Below are 20982 nucleotides of genomic sequence, written 5' to 3' on the forward strand. Positions count from 1 at the left end.
TTTAACATTATGATAAATGTTTTCTTTCCACAGAGAAATTCAAATATTCTAAAGTGGGATTTCTAATTAGTAATTTTATATTACATTAGTCGTAAATACAAAAAAGGTAACTGCTATATATCCCGACCTTACTTTTAACTTGCTGTATTTTCATGTCCCTCAGCACAAATACAGTGGAATTCTGGATGAGTGGATGTAATGTGACAACCACAAATGTGCAACCTACACAGCTTAAAATTCAATTTTCAAATATTATTCATATAAAAGAAATATTTCTGTGTTGTTAGGTATTACAGGAAGAAAGCTTACCTTTTTCTGACAAGACTGTCTAATTTCTTCCACCTCCTCCTCTTTACTTTCAATCTCCTTGGCTTGAGTTTGTCTGTGCCGTTCCATTTCCATTTCCAATCGAAGCTTGGCCTAAAGTTTGGACAAAAATATTCTGCTCCAGGAATGCTGAATTGCTTTGACAACTAGTTTGTCAAAAACATTTTCACAGAAGTAATCCTTTTTTTTTTGCAAAATGTTCTTCTTTCACCCAAAAGCTCAACAGTAGCTTAGGTGTTAGGCATGCTTATTTTTGGGGGCAGCTATAATGTAAACTGTCAGCATATAGAACTAGTGTAGACTCAATGCATGCAATCTAAAGGCAATGGAATAATTCCTGTCAGTGGCAAAATTTGCAACGTACAGCTGGTAGCTGTGTAACGGTGAACTTTCTTACTGAGTTACAGTGGCCAAGTGGAGCTTAACTGTCAAATTTTTGGGACTGCAGTGGAACATCAGGTTCTTTTCTGAAAATTAGTCTTCTTCCTTCCTCTTTGACTCTCCTGGATGAATGAAAATAGATAGAGGCAGCAGTTTGTGCAAGCTATACTAAGCAGGATTGCACTGGAATGATAAACCTAGTAAGCCCATTGCTTTTTTAAAAATATATGTGCATAAGAAATTTCAAAGTGATCGGTTTCATGAATATTAGAAAAACCTGCAGCCACAGTTCCAATTTTTATCAGCAAACGTTTCTCAGCTGGAAGATCTCAATATGAAGTACCCAAGTCTGAAAGGAGCATCCAGTGACTAGTGTTTTTAATAAAATTCATAAAACGTTATACATTCAGGACAAAAGATCCCTTCTTGCATTTAAAAATACCATTTTTAGGAAACTGGGGAGGAGCAAGGTGACATGTCCCATCAATATAAGTGTATGTCCTACTCTTTCTAATTTCCAAACATAAATATCGGCTGAACGGATTAGTCATTTGTTTCTCTACCTCCTCTGTCACACTGCTTTGAAACTTGTCATGAGGCCTGCAACAGATTCACATAATATTCAGCAGTATTGAGAGTAACTTTACATACAAAGTAGTACAGCTGAAGTTGAAAACTTTAATTCAAAGATCTTTGGTCAAAACTTCTTCTGTGGTTGGAGAGCACAAATCATTTTCTCCAAGGAAACAATTCTAAAATTGCATAAATTAAAATCATGTTTCCAGATACATTCCAAGACCTTCATAAAAGAGGAATAATTGTACCTGCTCAAGCATCTGAATAGTCCCAGCTTGTTCATCAAGCTCCTCTTCCTGGTCCTTGACTTTGGCCTCTAATTCACGCACCTGCTTCTTCACTTTTGCGAGAGAAGCTTCATCTTTAGATTCTTGAGAGGAGAGATCCTGCAGTTCTGCATCGAGACGCTCTGCCTTTTGGGTGATGGTGATGATTTCAGAATCCTTATCCTAATAGCAAAATGGGGTAAAAAGACTGAGTCGTTCACTGTGGCACATATGTTTACGGTTATTGTTTTATGAGGTTATAATCTAACAGGTAATACAAATGTCAATATAATCACAAAATAAATAATGTAGCAAATGGAATTTAGAATGTAACAGTTAACTCCAACCACACAAAGAAAGCTGAATTTGATAAAAACCAAAAGGCAGAATTGACTTATTCTACACTTCAAAGGAGTCCAATTCACATTTGGCTTTGAAATCTATGCTATACTAGATTTTGACTAATGTCATCTTTTTTTTCCCCAAAAGCGTAGGAGGGTATAGAAGATGAGGAAAATCATGGATCCTAGAATGCGCAGATGAAGAATCATTATATTTTGTAAAGTTCTGCATATAGAAAACAAGTTACTCAAAAGAAACTGCTTTAGCAGCAAAACTAATATTCATGGCATTTCATGCTAGTAAGCATTGATGGCTTACATGCATGAATGTACTGATAGTCAAATTTATTGCTTTCAAATACAACACAAAGGGTGGTGCATATATGAACTGAGCTACCAGAGACAGTGAGAGGGGGATTCAATTACAACATTTAAAAAATATTTGGACAAGTACCTTGGATAAGAAAGGTTTAGAGGGATATAGGCCAAATGCAAGCAAACGGGCTATCATAGAAAATCATAGAAATCACAGAATTCCAACAGTGTAGAAACAGGCCCATGAGCCCAACAAGTCCATACTTACCCTCTGAACAGTTTCCCACCCAGACCCATTCCTCTATCCTATATTTACCCTTGACTAATGCATCTTACCTACACATTCCTGAACACTATGGGCAATTTAGCACGACCAATTCACCTAACCTGCACATCTTTGGATTGTAAGAGGAAACCAGACAGAAATGGGGAGAATATGCAAACTCAACACAGAAAGTCACCTGACGCTAGAATCGAACCCGGGTCCCTGGCGCTGAGAGACAGCAGTGCTAACCACTGAGCCACCATGCTGTCCATTCTAGTTCAGTTTAGGAAGCCAGGTCAGCATGGACGCGTTGGGCTGAAGAGCCTGTTTCTATGCTGTATGATTCAAAGTCTCTAAATTCAAACGCCGAACTTCTTTTCTTGAAACACCCCTTTTGAGAACTGCAAAGAAACCAAACTTTTCAAGCTGGACATAAAACAAATTTCAGTAGTGGCCTCAGCCAGACTATTGTGTTTGATATTGGGTCCTACACTTTAGGATGTCAAGACTTCAGAAAGTGTTTAGAGATCCAGTAGAATGATACCAGAGATGAGGGACTTTCAAATTTGCTGAACAAAATAAAGTAACAAAAACATTTTATCTGCTAGTTTTTAGGATCAAACTTCTTATGGCATTTGCTTTCTCAGATGTGCAAATCCTATTCGAAAATCAAATGTATCAAAACACAAATTTGCAGGGCTTTTGATGCTCACAATCATTACCCAATTATCCTGAAGTTGTAATCAGATTCATAGTACAAGCTCAGACTAATCAAAGTGCCATCTTCCCTTCACTGCTCTGACACAGAGCAAGTAGTCGACAAAATCAATTATTTTGCCAAGGACATTCCATTTTCTACTTGAAGCCCCATAAGGTTGTGTTATACAGTGAAGTGTAACTTTTCATTGCAAACAGAGTAATAACTACGGAACAAAAACAATTGTATTTATATTATGCTTTTAACTTAATTAAAAATCCCAAGGTGGTTCAGAGGCATAAACCAAAATATGACACAAAAACTCAAGATTAGATTACTTAGTGTGAAAACAGACCCTACGACCCAACAAATCCACATTGACCCGCCGAAGCGCAACCCACCCAGACCCATTCCTCCACATTTACCCCTTCACCTAACACTACGGGCAAATTAGCATGGCCTAACCTGCACATTTTTAGACTGCGGGAGAAACCGGAGCACCTGGAGGAAACCCGCGCAGACACGGGGAGAATGTGCAAATGATGATACGAGGGTAGTGACCAAAATCCTGGTTAAAGAGACAGGTTTTAAAGAACATCCTATAAAAGGAAAGATTGAAAGGCTGAGAGGTTTATGAGAGAATTCCAGAGCTTACGGCCAAGCAGCTGAAGGAACAGCCACCGATGGTGAAAAGGTGAAGATCAAGAGGCCAGGATTAGTGCAATACAAAGATGACGGAGGGTTGTAGACCTAGGAGAAGATTTTGAACATCAAGAGGGGCAAGGTCATGGAGGAGGCTTGACAAGTATGTAAACTTTAACATTGAGGAATTGCTTAAATGGGATCCTGTGTATATCTGCAAATTACAGAAGTAATGACTGAACTGGATTTACTGTGAACTAAGTAGTGATTGGCAGAAGTTGGGAAATTTAATGGAAGGTGGAATTTGGGAGACCTTACAGAAATGCATTAGAACAGCCACAACTGCACGTGACAAAGATGTAAATCAGGGTTTCAGTACAGTGGAGGCAGAAGCACATTTGTGTGATGGAAATAGGCAGCTTTAGAAATGGCAAATGTGGTTGAAAGCTAATCTCTGGATCAAGTATGATAAATATTATAAAAACTAGACTTTGCAAGATGATTATGGTTTAAACTGTCCTTTCAATTTAAAGTAAAGTCTTGGAACAGGGTATGGTGATCATTCTAAAATCTACCCAAAGTTAAACCCATGTGCTTTAGACACTACGGAATAGAAACACTGAAATTTAATTGCCAGGCTTCACACCTTGCCACAAAAAGGGAAACAAGCTGTTGGATGAAGAACAGTCTGCTGCACCATTCAATAAAAAGAAGGATGATCTGATTGCAACATTAAATCCGCAATCGTGCCTGTCCCTGATAGACTTTAAACCAGTTGCTTAACAAGAATCCATTTAACCCTGCATTAAAACCATTAAAGACTTTTCTTCCTCTACCTTATGAGAAAGAGAGTTTCAACGATTCAAGAGCCCTCTGAGACAAAACAAAAAACTTAATCTGTTTTAAATGGTGCTTCTTGATTTATAACCATGAGACCAGAAGAAATATGATTAGGAGAAGGTCATTCAGTCCTTCAAGCCTGCTCCACCATTCAATTCCTCATGTCCACTTTCCAGCATTGTCCCCATAACACTTGTTTTTCATAATGATCACAAATGTCTCTATTTCAGCCTCAAATGTATACCAGTACCCTGTCCCCACAGCTCTCTGCAACAAGGACTCCCCAAGACTCTCAACATGTGATTGAAGAAATTCCTCCTCATCTCATACTTTAATTGGCACCCTTTAATTCTGAGACTATGGTCAAGTCCGTGACTCTCCCATTAGGGGAAACATTCTCTCAGCATTTACCCTGTCAAATCCCTTAAGCATTCTATGTTTCTGTGAAATAAATTCTCATTCTCCTAAAATCCACTGGGTTAAGTCCCAAACTACTTATCCTTTGCTTATAAGACAATCCCTCCATACCAGTGATCATCCTGCTTTTGTACGCAATTCTGCACACAACAAACAATTAGCTCTCCTAATTACTTGCTGTGTGTGCAAGCCTGTGATTCATGTAGGAGGACATTCAGATTCCTCTGTATCACATAGCTCTGCAATCTCTCATTTACATTATATTGTTATGATATGGGTAAACTCTTCTGCTTAATTTAAACCAACAACACAGAATAGATTTATCCTGTGCACTGAAAATCTGACAGGCCAAGAACTATTTAAAGTAAAAAATTAACAACTTTATTTCTTAAAGTATAACAGAGAAAATTAACTAACAACTACCTTCAACTCCTTCCTCTTACCTATCTTTTACTTTTCCTTCTATAGTACTAGTCCAACAAAACCCCTGATTAAGGTTTACTGAAAAATTCAACTTTTAAAACCAGCCAGCAGTTGACTCCTCGTCATATCTTCCTCGGTAGATTTGCTCTCCAGGTCAGTGTTGATGTTTTTCTCTGTGCAAACTCCTTCTCTAGACAGGTACCTCTCAGAGTTCTGACTAGCAGTCTACACCTGTTGGTCTTTTGGCAGTTCTCTCAACTGATCAATTTTTCCTGGTCTTTTTACCCCAAAGCATTGGATTGTGTCATTGACTTTTAATTTTGTCAATATACTAAATTTAACCTTGATTGGAGTTTGGCTTTTTTTTGGGGGGGGGGGGGGGGTGGTGGTATAATTTAAGCTGACTGGTCTAATTCAAATATGTTTTTGATTCCAGGCAACCAGCTATCCTAGCTGCTGGACTACACGGAACATTGTATCTTATCTAGAAAACGTGGTGCTGTCAGGTAGTTCTGCTAGGTTTTAAATCTCTTAAAGGTACAGTACACCCACATCTTAATAACACCTCCTTCCTTAAGAAAAAATGAACCAACATAATGAAAAGATTTTCATTTTTTTTCAACTCTATGAACTCCTAATATACAGATAACTTTAATCGAAGCTCACTTTAACTTCTTCCCATTTAACTGTATATGTGTGTATAACATTAAATGAAGACAGATCTCATCTAAACTTTCAGTTAAATACGTGATAACTCATCTGTGATTACATTCTTACGACCGCAACATGATATTTAAACTAAAAGTCTGTAAAATAAGACTCCAATGAAGTGGTTTCATACTCTTGTCTTTAAAGTGTTCCAAGAATGTAAGCGGATTGTGATCCATGAACACAACCGTCTCAGACACATTGTTCGTGACATACACATTAAAATATTGTAAGACCAGTACCAAACTCAACAGTTCTTTGTCAATCACGGAGCATTTCCTCTGGTGGATGGGGAGCTTCTTCGAAAAGTAACCAACTGGCAGTTCAATCCCATCCTCATCTTCCTGTTCAAGTACAGCTCCAATTCCTATGTCACTAGCATCGATGATGACTTTAAAAGGTTTTGAAAAGTTTGGTGTAGTTAAAATTGGTTTGGTGGTTAATATTAATTTCAAATGGTCGAATGCCTCCTAGCATTGATCTATCCACCAACACTGCATTCTTATTCAGCAAATTGGTTAATGGTGCCACTACATTGCTGAAGTTTGGAACAGCCTTATGATAGAAACAGCCGAGTCCTAAAAATCAAAGCACCTTTTTCTTTGAGGTTGGTTGTGGAAATTATTTCGATGGCTTTCGTCTTTGTGACCTGTGGGGTCAACCTTCCATGATCGACGTTATGTCCCAAGAACATCACCTCAGCTTTTGCGAATTCAGTTTTATTTAAGTTTATCACCAATTTTGCTTATTGTCGTCATTTAAAGAGCTTTGCCGACTCTACCATATGATCTTTCCAGGACTTACTAAAGATCAGTCCAAATAGACTGTATAGTTTGTTAACACAGCCACAACTCTGTTCATGAGTCTTCGGAATATGGCGGGTGTGTTCCTTATTCCAAAGGGCATCATTTAAACCGATATAGCCCATTTGGGGTTACAAATGCAGAAATTTCTTTCGCTGACACTGATAAAAGGTACCTGCCAGTAACCAAGAATTAAGTCCAACTTTGTGATGTAACTGGCTTGCCCAAATTTCTCAATACAGTCCTCCAATTTAGGAACTGGATAAGAGTCCGATTTTGCAATGGCGTTGAACTTCTGATAATCCATTTTGAATCGCTGAGTCCTGCCCAGTTTGGGAACTAAGGCGATCAGCAAATTGCATTCGCTCTGGCTTGATTTGATGATGTCCTTGTAGAGCATGGCCTCCACCTCCATCTGGACTTGTCTGGCTTTGAAATGATTAAGCCGACAGGGGTGTTGTTTTAGCGGAGCAATATTCCCTACATCTACTTCATGTACAATAGCATTAGTCCTCCCCATCTGACTCTTACATATGTCCTGATCGGTAATAAATCTTTCAACTGTGTTCTATGCTCCTGAGACAGACTGCTTACTAACCTATCCCACTCTTCAAGGACTTCTTCATTTCCTAATCTATTTTGAGGCACATCAAAATCCACATCATCTGGACTTGATTCCTCACTCTATGGGGCAGTAACTAATACTAGTTTCTCCAGTTCTTTCTCTAGTATAATACAGTTTCAACATGTTCATGTGACATACCCGATACCTTTTTTTAACCTGTCAGGCATCTTTACTAGATAGTTCACTTGATTCAATTTTTTTCTCAATTTGATAGGGACCACTAAGCCTGGCTTTGAAGGGATCTCCTATCACTGAAATCGTCCCCTCAGGAAAACATCAGAGTCTCAGAGCTTTTATCTGCCACCTGTTTCATTCTATACGGTGTCCTCTTTAGATGCTGTTTAGCTAACTCACCCACTCATTTTAATCTCTCCCTCACTTCCAATACATAATCTCAGTGTGAGATCTCAGACCTTGGTCCTGTCAATTTTACTTTAATTTCAAAAGGGCCTCTCACTTCAGGCCTGAATATTGACTCGAAGGGAGTGAACGGTGTAGATTTGTTTGGGGCATCTCTAATGGCAAACAATACAAATGGGATACCTTTACCCCAATCATTTGGGTAATCCTGACAATATGTTCTCAACATGGTCTTCAAGGTCTGATGCCGCCTTTCTAAAGCTCCACGGTATTCAGGATGATACACACTGGATTTAAATTGCTGCATACTTAAGCTATCCTTAACCTCCTTAAACAGCCTAGCAGTAAAATTTGACCCTTGGCTCGACTGAATCTCTCTGGGTAGCCCATACTATGAGAAGAAAGTTATTAACTCCTCTACTACCCTTTTTGCCTTGATACTCTGTAATGGAATTGCCTTTGGAAATCTAGTAGGCACACCCATTATGGTTAACGAGTACTGGTTCCCACTTTTAGTTCTTGGGAGGGGACCTAGACAATCAATTATTGTATAGGCGAAAGGTTCTTCAAATGCAGGAATTGGCAACAAAGGTGCTGGTTTTATTACCGCCTGTGGCTTACCGACCATTTGGCATGTATGACACATACAGCAAAAGTTAACCATATCCTTGTGCATTCCAGGCCAGTAAGAATGTATTTGTACCTTAGCTTGAATCTTTCGTACCCCGAGGTGATCTCCTACAGGTAGTTCATGTGCTACCCGTTAACACCTCTTGTCTGTATGCTACCAGCAACACAATCTGGTGCAATTCGGCCCATTTCTCCTCTGCACTAACCCTGTTATGGTCTCCATTTCTGCCTTCGAATTCTACCTTTTGGATAATAACCTTCCAGAATATTCTCTGCCTCCTTTCAGAGTACACATCCACATATATATCTTTTATCGTTCTTGTTTTGCTGTTGCAAGTCTCAGTTTTTCAGGAGTAAACACTTCTGTCTGACCCTCTGTCTGTTCAGTTTTTCCTGCACCATTACGTCCAACAGGATATCCGCTAATTGAACCTCAAGTCCTTCATCTTTCTCTTTACTTTTTGCTTTGTGCTGTGACTTATGATAGTTGGATCTGGTTACCACACGGTCTGAGAAAATACCAGGATATTTTTGTTTTAACTCCTCAGCTTCTCCACAACAAGGGGTGTCACTCCCACCTTGGATCCTGCCAAATCATTCCCAAGAACAAACTGAATTCCTGGAACTGACATTCTGGCAATCACTCCCACTGTAACTTCCCCAGTCTTGAGTTAGCAATCCAACCTGATCATACACAGGGGACTGCTAAATTTCCGTCCATCTATCCCACAAATTACCACACTCTCAGGTAACAGATCAGAAAGAATGCATATTCGCTCATCCCTTACCATCAGCTACTGGCCAGATACTGTATTGCTCAAAATTATAATTTCTTGTCCTTCTCTCCCTGTTCTTTGAGTCAACTTTCCTCACAGAGGCAAATTCTTTGTAGAGATCAGGTACTAACTCCATACCCAGCCCCTGCCCAGGCTGTACGCTCTCCTGCAGCACGTCGGCTCTTCTTGGGTCTTTCTTTACAACCTTCACTAATGCCATTGGCCTAGCTTCTTTTACCATGTCTTTTCCCACAGTGCCTTTCTTTAATGACCAGCACTGTGACTTTACATGTCCCACTTTCTGGCAGTGAAAACATCTTTTACCAGTGCCCTTCCGAAACCACTGGTACTGTAATTTTCAGTGTCCCATTTCATTATAGTGAAAACACGAGGCCTTTCACCTCCTTTTCACCCTCTTGGGTTTCTTTAACACATGGTAAATTCTTACCAGTGTTGTCTACTCTTAGTTTCATAGTGTAGGAGCTCCCCTTCTCCCAACTTCTATCCGTCACCGTCCAAAATTCTGGCCGGAAGCTTGTCTTATGCACCAAGATGTATTCTGCTGCCCTTCTCACTTTCAGAACTTTCTGTTCCTCCATGCGAATTCTTACCATTTCTGGAAGAGAGTTTTTAAACTCCTCCAAAAGAATAATCTCTCTTAGAGCTTCATAGGTCTTATCTATTTTCAAAGCATACGCCCATTTATCAGCTAAGAATTTTTTTTAAGATTACTTACAGTACGGAAACAGGCCCTTCGGCACAACAAGTCCACACTGACCCTCCGAGGAGCAACCCACCCAGACCCATTCCCCTACATTTACCCCTTCACCTAACACTATGGGCAATTTAGCATGGCCATGCACATTTTTTGGACTGTGGGAGGAAATCGGAGCACCCAGAGGGAACCCACGCAGACACGGGGAGAATGTGCAAACTCCACACAGTTGCCCGAGGTGGGAATTGAACCAGAGTCTCTGGCGCTGTGACATAGCAGTGCTAACCACTGTGCCAACGTGCCACCCATTTCTCTACCCCTTCCTTCTCTCTTTTTGCTCAGCCAAGAACCTTCTCTTTTCCCCTCACTCTCTGGTTATCTTCTAATTCCATTTTCCTCAATTGTAATTTAAGTTTTTCTACCTCTACTGCACACCTAAGTGTGTGAGTAATTCCCTTACACTTTCAGCTTTACTCTTGTCCTTGGTTAAACCCAAATCTAACTTATTTGCTAATTCTAAAAGTATGGCCTTTTTCTTTCCTTCTAAACTTTCTTGGCAAATTTGAGAATCATCTTCAAATCCCAGAACCTCTTTAGCAATTTTAAGGGCCATTTCTCTCACTTTTAATTTAATCAACCACAAGTCACCAAAATTAAACAAATTGCCACATTAACGTTGGAGCAGGCCCGCTGGATTTTGTGCGTTTCCAAATTGAGGTTTATAAGATCATGAGGGGCATGGATAGGATAAATCGACAAAGTCTTTTCCCTGGGGTAGGGGAGTCCAGAAGTAGAGGGCATAGGTTTAGGGTGAGAGGGAAAGGATATAGAAGAGAGCTAAGGGGCAACTTTTTCATGAAGAGGGTGGTGCATGTATGGAATGAGCTGCCAGAGAAAGTGAAGGAGGCTGGTAGAATTAAAACATTTAAAGACATCTGGATGAGTATATGAATAGAAAGGGCTTGGAGGGATGTGGGCCAAGTGCTGGCAAATGGGACGAGATTAAGTTGGGCTAGCTGGTCAGCATGAAAGAGTAGGGCCAAGGGGTCTGTTTCCATGCCATACATCTCTATGACTCTATGACCTACATTTTACTTCAAAAATCTAGGACCCCAACCTGCAAGTGATTATATCTACTGGGCTTTCTCATATATATTTAACTCTGTCTAAAACTATTCAAATCACAAATCCAAACCCAAACTGTTCAAATCATAGACAAAAGCCCCCCAAACTGTTCAAGTCCCAGATAAGCCCCCAAACAGTTACGACACGGGTAAACCCCCCTGCTTAATTTAAACCAGCAACACAGAAAAACATTTATCCCATGCAGTAATCTGTGAAAATCCGAGAGGCCAAGAACTATTTAAAGCAAAATTAATAACTTTATTTCTTAAAGTATAACAGAGAATGATTAACTATTTACAACTCCTTCCTCTAACCTACCTTTTACTTTCTCTTCTATCATACTAGTCCATAAAACCCCCGATAAATACCTCTGAAAAGGTAAAGTCCACCCAAATCTTCATAATAATATGCTTCTATTTCAATTCTTCCTGCCAAAATTGACAATTTCATATTTACACACATTATACTTCATTGGCCATTTCTTTGCACATTCACTCAACTAAGCTCTCTTTTTCATAACCTCTTGTCCTTTTCACAGTTTACTTTTCTTGCTTTCTTTCTGCTGCCAGCAAATTTGGCAGCCATATCTTCTGTCCTTTCATCTAACTGATTTATATAAGTTATCAATAGCTGAGGCCCCAGCAATGATTCCTGTGGCACACCACTTGCTAAGATCATGCTAATCTGAAAAAGACCCATTTATGCCTACTCTCTACTGTGTGTTTGCCAGCTATTCTTCTATCCATACCAAAAGTTATCTCCCTACACCATGAACTTTTATTTTCTACAATAACCTTTGATGTCACAACTTATCAAAGATTTTCTGGAAATGTTCTGATGAACGCAAGATGAAAAGCTTTAATGTATTTGTTGCCTAAGTAATGTTTAGTGAATATTGATTTTAGTTAATTGATCACAGCAAGTCTAAAAACATAAGTCTTGTCATGCAATTCTCTGTTGGTCACATGGAAATTCATCTTTCTTTTTAAAGATATCTTTCTCTGTGTGGATCATAGCAAAATAAAGTGACATTTAGTTCAGCCTCAAACAATTGCCACATAGTAGAATTTGTGGTGGGTTCAATGGCTCTGGACTTCATAGTGTTTAATTAGAGGACGTTTCTGGTCTTGATGACAGACCGGCAGTCTGACAATTGAGAGCCAGTCCAGTTGCCAAGAGAAATGGTGGTACTAATGCAGGATGGTGTCATTTTGTTTTTGGATGATAGGGCTAAAAAGATTCTTGGTTGATATCAAAGAGAAACTGTGCATAAATGGGAATAGATGTCAGAGATGTTTGATTCTATTTATGATTAAATAGGAACAAACAGAATCAAGCAAGTACAGTGCACCTTAATGTAACAATGGAGAGACCTTAGATATTAGAAATTGATTTCATCGATTATGTCAAATACTGTAGACAGCTTGAGAAGACCAAGGAAGAAAAGTTTGCCTTTATTAGTCTACAGGATCTCACTTGTAATTTTGGTAAGACTAATTCTGGTACTGTGGTGGGTGAGGGAGATATCTGACTGAAACAAATCAAACATGAAGTACTAATCAACAGATATGGCCCTGAAAAATACATTTATTAATTACTAGATTTTTAAAATTATACTTCATAAATAATAAAAAAACTTGAGCTTTCTTCATATGTCAGCTTCTATCTTCACTCCAAGTATTTGTCCCAATTTCAGTTCTTCTCCTTGCAATATCAAGTTATCTTATCTCATTGGTTTAGAGAATTTTAAATATGATTGGCTGTTCAAACAGGTTGAACAATACTCCCAACTCTATGCTGGAAATCTCTGTTAAACCACATGCCAACAGAATTACAATTCTTGTCACAGAGACTGCAGATTTCTCAGCAAGCTTCCCTTTCTTAGATTTCAGTACCAAGCACGTAAGTTGCTGCTAATAGCTACAAACTCTGGGCTATTGAGTCTTTTTTTTATCACGTTAAAGATTTTTAAAAAAACCTTTTAACAGATGTAGCAATAACAAATATTATCATCACTTATTCTGTGTATATGTCACATCACAAATTCAAACAATATTATTTACAGCTATTGCTCAAATCTAACAAACTATTGAATTTATTTTTATTATGATAATACATACATCCAGTTGTTGCTTTAAGCTGAATATCTCTGCTATAAATCCATCTCTTTCTCTGCTTAGTTTCTCTTTTTGGATCTTCTCTCTTTGAGCTTCATCTGCTGCCTGTGACAACTCACTGTCAAACCTGAAGCACATATGTTTAAACAAAAAAGGATTATGGCAACAAAAAGCACAATTTTGAACTTCCATTGGTTACAAAGAGTGTTCCATCTGGGTCATATGGCTAATATGCTATAAAAATCTATTTTCTTCTAACATACATTGGTAGTTTAGATGAGTGGACACAACTTTGAAGCATGTGTTGATGCATGTCTGTGTGCGTGCAAAGGGAGGGACTTACAGACAGAACCTCCTTTTAAAAGCCTGTAATCAAAAAAACACAAGCGAGATACAATCTGATGACTCAAATTTCTTAGGATTTCACAAATGCATGATTTTATACTAGTCATTGCATTGTTTCATAAGCATCATGTCCTCACAACACAAAAGGTTACTTGACTGTTTTGTGAATCCACAATGTAGTTGTATAGCCCCATGTATGCAGGATTATCAAAAGGTGAAATTTCACAAGAGCAATATTTTAACACTGAATTGGATCATTTTAAATACAAGACAAAGTCAATCTGTTTTCACAGGTTCTTCTTACTTGCGAATTTGTTCAAGTTTCAAAAATTTTAGTGAATTAAGTTCAGAAACCAGAGACAGTGAACTGGGATATTTGGAAATATTGCTTTTCTCAGAAAAGTCAGTATTGACTTCTTTCATCTGTTTCAAACGGCACCAACTGCAGCAAGGAGTCGCAACTCCTGACCAATGCAATTGTGGCAGAAGAAAGGTAACAAAATTTATTCTAGAAATAAATACATGATTTGGGACCTCTTGAATTTTGCCTTTGAGTTAGGAGAGAGGAATTTTGTAGAGGACTGTACTGCAGATGTCTGTGTTTATACCCATCAAAGACATGGATACAGAAAGCAGAAAATATAATCGGGAGAAGTTTAGCAAAACATATACGGCAAGTGAATGATTTATTTTTCATTTTAAGAACATCAGCAAAAATCCAATGTTTTATATAACCTTAATATCTCTAAATCGATAGGAATAAACTGAAATTCAAACAAGATTATTACGCTGTCTATACACATTCACAAGTCAGTTTTAAAAATATGATGATATTCTCCCATTTTTATATCATAGGAATTGACTCACTTTCTCTGTTTCTTCTCCAATTCATGATTACGCCCTTGTTGTCCTTCAAGATGCAGCTTGGTGTCTTGCAATTCTGCTGTTAGTCGCTGAGACTTCTTCTTCAACTGCTGAACACTGCGTTGCATTTCTTCATTGTCGGCTTGCAAATCTGCAACCTGCAGGTACACGAGCAAGTCTGATGTCTTGGCTATTAATGCTTGCTCATCTAGCTGATCGTCCACTATATCATGCCCTCTTTTCTGTATTCTAGTTGACATTTACATAGCCAAGACTACACTTGACCCATTATCTCTGAACATCAACAAGGCTTATAAAGATAGTTAAGATGTATCCTCACTGCTCTAGTATTAAGCCAAAAGGGTGGGCTGGAGAGGTCCCAGAATGGGACTAAACAGTGGATAATAGTTTCAGTGGAAGTGAATTTAAGCTAGAGATGGAGAAGACTATGTCTCTGTGAAAAAGGAAGTGTTTTGAGGATGAACAAAATTTAGATTTGAAATTCAATTTATTAATTATGATAGACAATTAAATAAACATTAAGAATCTATATTTTATATTAAGGTAAAATAACAAAAACTGCATAGTGAAGTGATATCCTAAGTTGAAACCAGGTTTACACAAAGTTTTGAATTAGGAAGGTGGTTAATAGGAGTTTAGACAATTAAATATTCCCATGTGTTATTTATGCTTTTAATGGCATGGGAATCCTATGCTTACTCTACAGCCATTTATTCAGCAAAATAGGGGTCATCTTCTCAACAAAAAAATTTGAAAAGAACATTCAAAAATATAACACATTATAATCAATGATTTACAGTCCCTCACTGCAAATAGAATTCTTGAAACATCGCTATTTAAATATTAACAAATTAAAATTTGGATGAAAGATATATGAATGAACATTATTTAAAAACCAGCATCCTGTGGGAAGTTTACCTAGCAGTAGCACTGGAGAAAAAAAGTGGTGAACTGAAGCTTTTGTTCCTCCTGTGCACGATACTGAGCAGCAGTGTCTAAGGCATAGTGTCACATCAATTCAAATCTTTAACTATATAATACTGCAAAAAAAAATGTTAAAAGCATTGTCTTCTCACTTTTCTCTCCAGTTGCCTTTTGTTCTGTAATTCAACCTCTAGCTTATCATCAAATTCTTGATGCATTCGCTTTTTGGTGAAATCTATCTCTCTTATTGCACGCTCGTACTTCAGTCTCCATTCTCCACCTATGGAAAGTAAAGTAATCAACTATAAGCTGAATTTTTGTATCAATTAAATTTACATTTATTTTTAAACAATGAAAGAAGCAGAAGAAATAATTCAAAACAGAAGCACTTTGCAAATCAAGAAACACCTTTAAAATGAAAAGATCAATTCAAGGCAGAAGAAAACTATAGCTCTGAACTGGAGGGCCTAGGACTGAAACTCAACTTTGATGAATATTCCAAACTGTTTAAAGCTCAGAGATAACGCAAGTAAAAGACTATTACTCTGAGATAGAAATACCTGAAAGTAGCATTTACTCTGCTTCTTGAGCATCTGCAGTGGAAATGATTGATAAATCCAAAATAGAGCAAATCTTGCTTCTTGACTGCAATGAAACAATGCTGACACAAAGTCAAATCAATTTGAGGCACCACGATAGGGACATGAGGCAAGAGATACTGGCCTTGATATCAAAGATTCGCTAAGAAAGACTTCAAGGATCCCAAGCAAACCTGGAGTCATTGGGAATAAGGGAGTAAACCGTCTGCTGGTTGGATTTCTCGCTCGCACAAAGGATGATGTTAGGATTGCTGGAGGTCAATCATCTCAATCCCTGTACATCTGGATAGTGCCCAAAACCCAATCGTTTTCAGCTGCTTCATCAATAACCTTCCCTCATCATACAGTCAGAACTGGGGATCTTGGTAGATGGTTGTGCTATTTGTGACTCCACAGATATTGATGCAGCTGGTCTCAGTTTGGTACAAGATTGAGACAACTTCCCAATTTGAGCTGATAAGTGGCTATTCACCTTCATGCCATGTAAGTGGTGGGCAGTGACTAACCCAAACCAGAGAGAATCTAACCATCTCCTGTTGATATCCAATGTCATTACTATTGCTAATCACCCACTAACATTATTCCCAAGGTTACCACTGACCAGAAATTGATCAGGGCCTGCCATACAAATACTGTGGCTACAAAAGCAGACAGAAGAAAGGAATTCTGCTGTCAGCAACTCATCTCCTGTCTCCCCATTGCCTTTCTACAAAGCACAAATCAGGAGTGCAAAGGAATACTTTCCACTTGTCTAGATAAATGCAGCTGCAACAACACTCAAGAATTTCAATGTCATAACGTCATCTAGGACAAAGCATTCCTTTCGAGCAGCAGCCCACCACCATTTACAATCTGCACTCCCATCTCCATGACATATGGTGGAAGGAATATGTAATATCAACACAACGTATTCCACAACTCAATGCTCCTTTGACAGCATCTTCAAAACTTGTGATCTCTTATCACCTAGAAGGGCAGCTGATGCATAGGACACCACCATAAGCAAGTTCCTTCTAACCCACACAGCATCCTGACTTGTAACTATATTACCATTCCTTCACTGTCACCTGGTCAAAACCCTGAAACTCATTCTGAACAGCATTGGTGTGTACGCATATGCTAAGACTGCAACAGTTCAAGGGAATTATAGAAGGAAATTAAATGTAGGCTTGACCATCAACACTCATATCCAAATAGAAAATAGTAAAGAAAATAAGAGGTAGTTTGAGATAAGCATAACTGCCTGCAATGGAATAGCTGGGATAAACATATACAGCACAAAAATAGGTTACGTATCAAAACAGTGTAACTAACCAGACTCATCATCATCCAGATCTCCATTTAATTCTGCTGCTTTGATAAGCCGAGCTTCCATAACTTCCATTTCCATTGACTCCATTTGCTTCTTCATTCCGTCATATTTGGCCTGAAACACAAGATGCTTACAATAATACTTAATAATTCTCAAAATTTTAATTTTTTAAAATTACTGGTATTGCTTCACAAACTTGTATATTAACATATTAGAAGGCAATTGATTCATGTCATTATCGCTAGACTATTAAACCAGAAATTCAGCCAATGTTCTGAGGATCAGGGTTCAAATCCCACCAAGACAGATAGTGGAATTTGAATTCAATACAGAATCTGGAGTTAAGGGTCTAATGATGACCATGAAGCCATTATCGATTGTAGGACAAACCCATCTGTCATTCTTACGTGGTCTGGCCTACACGTGATGCAATGTTGTCGACACTTAACTGCCCTCTGGGTAATTAAGAAGGACCATAAACGCTGGCCTAGCCAGAGATGCCCATATGAATATAAAAAAAATTCGATGACGGCAAGTATGTCCTGGAAACAATGAAGCTATCTTTATCCTAACAGACATTGTATTTAACCTTGAAGTTAGCTTATGATCACATTACTATCCACCACCAGGTGTGCCTATTTTAATCTTTGCTCATTCCCATACCTGAGATCATCTGCTGCTAAAATCCTTTTCAAGGTACTATTCACTCCAGAAAAAAACACAAAGAACTGTGAATGCTGGAAATCAGAAGCAAAACAGAAATTGCTGGAAAAAAACTCAGCAAGTCTGACAACATCTGTGAAGGAACAGAGGTAATGTTTCAGGTCAGTGACCCTTCTTCAGAACTGTTTGGTTAGTCAGTTTTCTTCAAATCCTGTGTAAACCTCCAGCTCCTGACCACACAATGGTATTGACCCAGTTATCAACCCTTTTACTGAGGGGAGAAGTTTCTCCCTTGCAATCCTGCCTACGTCTTTCAGAACTTTGTACACTTCAATCAGATCCCCTTTCAGCCACCTCTGCCCTAAGGAAAACAAGTCCAGCCTATCTTGTCACTCTTCATTGCTAGATCGCTCCAGCCCAGGCAATGTTATGGATATTCTCTTCTGACCCTTCCAATGTACCCTTGGTCCAATATTTTAAAAAATATTATCCTGGCTTCGAACCTTTCCATAACTTCATACGAGAGAGAAGGGAATTAACTACTTGGGTCATTGGTCATACTGTTTAAATAGGTGAAGGAAAAGGCTTGAAGCTTCAGAGGACCATAAATGCAAGCTTGAAATGCTTTGACCAAATGGTGTGTTTTTGTGCTTTTTGAGCCTAACCAGATTCATCAACATCTAAGCTTACATTTAGCAATACTGCCTCGATTAGCAAATATTCCCATCTCAGCTCTATAATATTCTTCAGCCCTCCAAGATTTCGATGTTCCTCTAATTCAGCTCCCTTGCATATCTTGGGTGCTATCTCCATCAATATTGGCAGCTGTGCCTCAAGTTGCATGAGGCAGCAAAGGCCTAGTGGTATTATCATTGGTCTGTTAATCAAGAGATCCAGGTAATATTCTGGAGGCCTGGGTTTGAATCTCACCATGGCAGATGGTGGAATTTGAATTCAATAAATATCTTGAATTAAAGAGTCCAATGATAACCATGAATCCATTGTTGATTGTCAGGAAAAATCCAACTGGTTCACTAATGTCTTTCGGGATGGAAGCTGCCATCCTTACCTGGCCTGGCCAACATGTGACTCCAGACCCACAGCAACGTGGTTATTCTTTACTGCCCTTTGGATAATTAGAGATGGGCAATAAATGCTGTCCTAGACAGTAACACCCTCATCTTATGAATGATCTTTTTGATATAAAAAAAAGAGGTAAAAGTCCTAGAATTTCCTTTACAAATCAAAAATATAGTACTGTAATGCCTGGCAAAGTTTCAATATTATAGGAAGTGAACCCACCTGTAACTCCTTCATTTCTTTCTCTAATCGAAGCCTTTCTGCAGTTTCTGTCTCGAGAAGTTGAGTTGCTGATTCACCAGTGTTTCTCTCATCTGTTAATTCTGATGTCAGGTCTCCTAGCTGTTATTGAAACAAAACAGTTTATGGATATTAATCTACAGATGCAGTACCTGTGAACTATTGTTTAAAATGCTCAAATTTAGAAAAATGATCTTAGATTTGAACTGATGTGCATTAACTTCAATGTATAGCCCAGGAACAGATGCCGACCTTTTTTTTTAAAATGACTATGACTCATTGGTCTGAATTTAGTAGCTGTAGCAGTCGTCTCATCCAGAGAAGAAAGCCACTGGAAAATCCAATGGCTTTTCTAACAAATGCTGGAAACCTCTACAAAACTAAGTGGCAAATCAAGGATACCGTTGTCCATCCCTGGGGTTCCCAAGCCCATGGAGGAATGATGGCCACTGTTGGGACCTCAAGAGACCCAGATAATAAGCTCTGCTGGATATGCACAGGAGAGGCAAATAGGGGGACTTAATGGACTTATTTAGACAGGCACCAGTTAGGGTGGGTACATTGTTCTTGCTCAGGGAGGGCACAGGACACAATAGTCAATTAGGAGATTCCCACTCAACCTGGGGGAAAATTGCCAGGGTATACCTGATGGCCCATTGGCATAAACGTCCTTTGCTGCTGACATCAGTCACTTAGGAGCTTCAACTGACCTAGGAGTGGGAAGGCTGACCTCAAACTTCTGAGCCCTCAACTATATTAGAGAAGTTGCGAAGCCAATGAGCTCTCAAGGGGTGCATTCCTCTCTGCTCATATGTTACAGATATCACCCCAAAGCAAGTTAAACATTATATTTCAAATAGTTACTAGCCTTTTAGGATTTGTAGTTATTCACTAAAGCTGCAGAATGCATAAAATTACATTTTAACCATTTACATATTGCAACTGTGTGATCACGTGGTGAATTCAAGTCATTTTCATTTTGGTTTTTAACTGGACTTAAAATTATTACTGAATTAGAACAACATCCAGCCTTACTATCAAGGATGAAAATACAAAGTAGATTAGAGTTATTAATTTTAAATTCTATTTTGATTAATTTTATGTCAATTATCACTTGTGAATATTTATTACACTGTTCTCTCTCATTTATTTTAAAGTGTAATTATGGCTTTCAATTGGAAACAAAACCATAAGGAAGTCTGAACATTTTAATTCCATATATTATTTACTGCTCTGAATCAAACGAAGTATGCTGTCAATTCCAGAATATTAATTGTTGCACAGGCTGAAATACCAAATATACAGAAAGTTCACAACTATTACCTTACCCTGCTTTCTAAGCGATCACTGGTTAGCCGTAGCTCATTACGCTCCTTTTCAACTCGTTCTATTTTGCTTCGTAGCTGCTGAATTTCCTCCTAATACAGTGAAACATACTTTCCAGTTATCGCTTATGCAATGACTGACAAAATGAAATGCAACTTTAACCCCAACTTTTAATAGTTTAGGATCAGTTTAATAGATTTTATTTTACTACACTGAGAATAAGTTGTTTTACTGGGTTGAAACTACAGTATATTTAAAT

The 20982-nt window shown here is 38.4% G+C and overlaps 1 protein-coding gene across 20 annotated transcripts in view; it reads right to left on the bottom strand.

Annotated features, from left to right (window-relative positions):
* The window catches only part of myo18ab (myosin XVIIIA b), a 289512-nt gene that overhangs the window by 65502 nt on the left and 203028 nt on the right, over window positions 1-20982 (bottom strand). For all 20 annotated transcript variants that reach the window (XM_072589711.1, XM_072589710.1, XM_072589709.1 and 17 more), the window contains 8 exons: window positions 20726-20815; window positions 19380-19499; window positions 17417-17528; window positions 15656-15783; window positions 14562-14716; window positions 13353-13476; window positions 1533-1733; window positions 310-420 (listed from right to left, as the gene is read on the bottom strand). In XM_072589711.1, coding sequence (XP_072445812.1) covers window positions 310-420; window positions 1533-1733; window positions 13353-13476; window positions 14562-14716; window positions 15656-15783; window positions 17417-17528; window positions 19380-19499; window positions 20726-20815 — 1041 coding nt within the window. The remainder of the gene's footprint in view (window positions 1-309; window positions 421-1532; window positions 1734-13352; window positions 13477-14561; window positions 14717-15655; window positions 15784-17416; window positions 17529-19379; window positions 19500-20725; window positions 20816-20982) is intronic.

This window comes from Chiloscyllium punctatum, chromosome 19 (genome assembly GCF_047496795.1).
Source record: "Chiloscyllium punctatum isolate Juve2018m chromosome 19, sChiPun1.3, whole genome shotgun sequence".
NCBI classification, from domain to species: domain Eukaryota; kingdom Metazoa; phylum Chordata; class Chondrichthyes; order Orectolobiformes; family Hemiscylliidae; genus Chiloscyllium; species Chiloscyllium punctatum.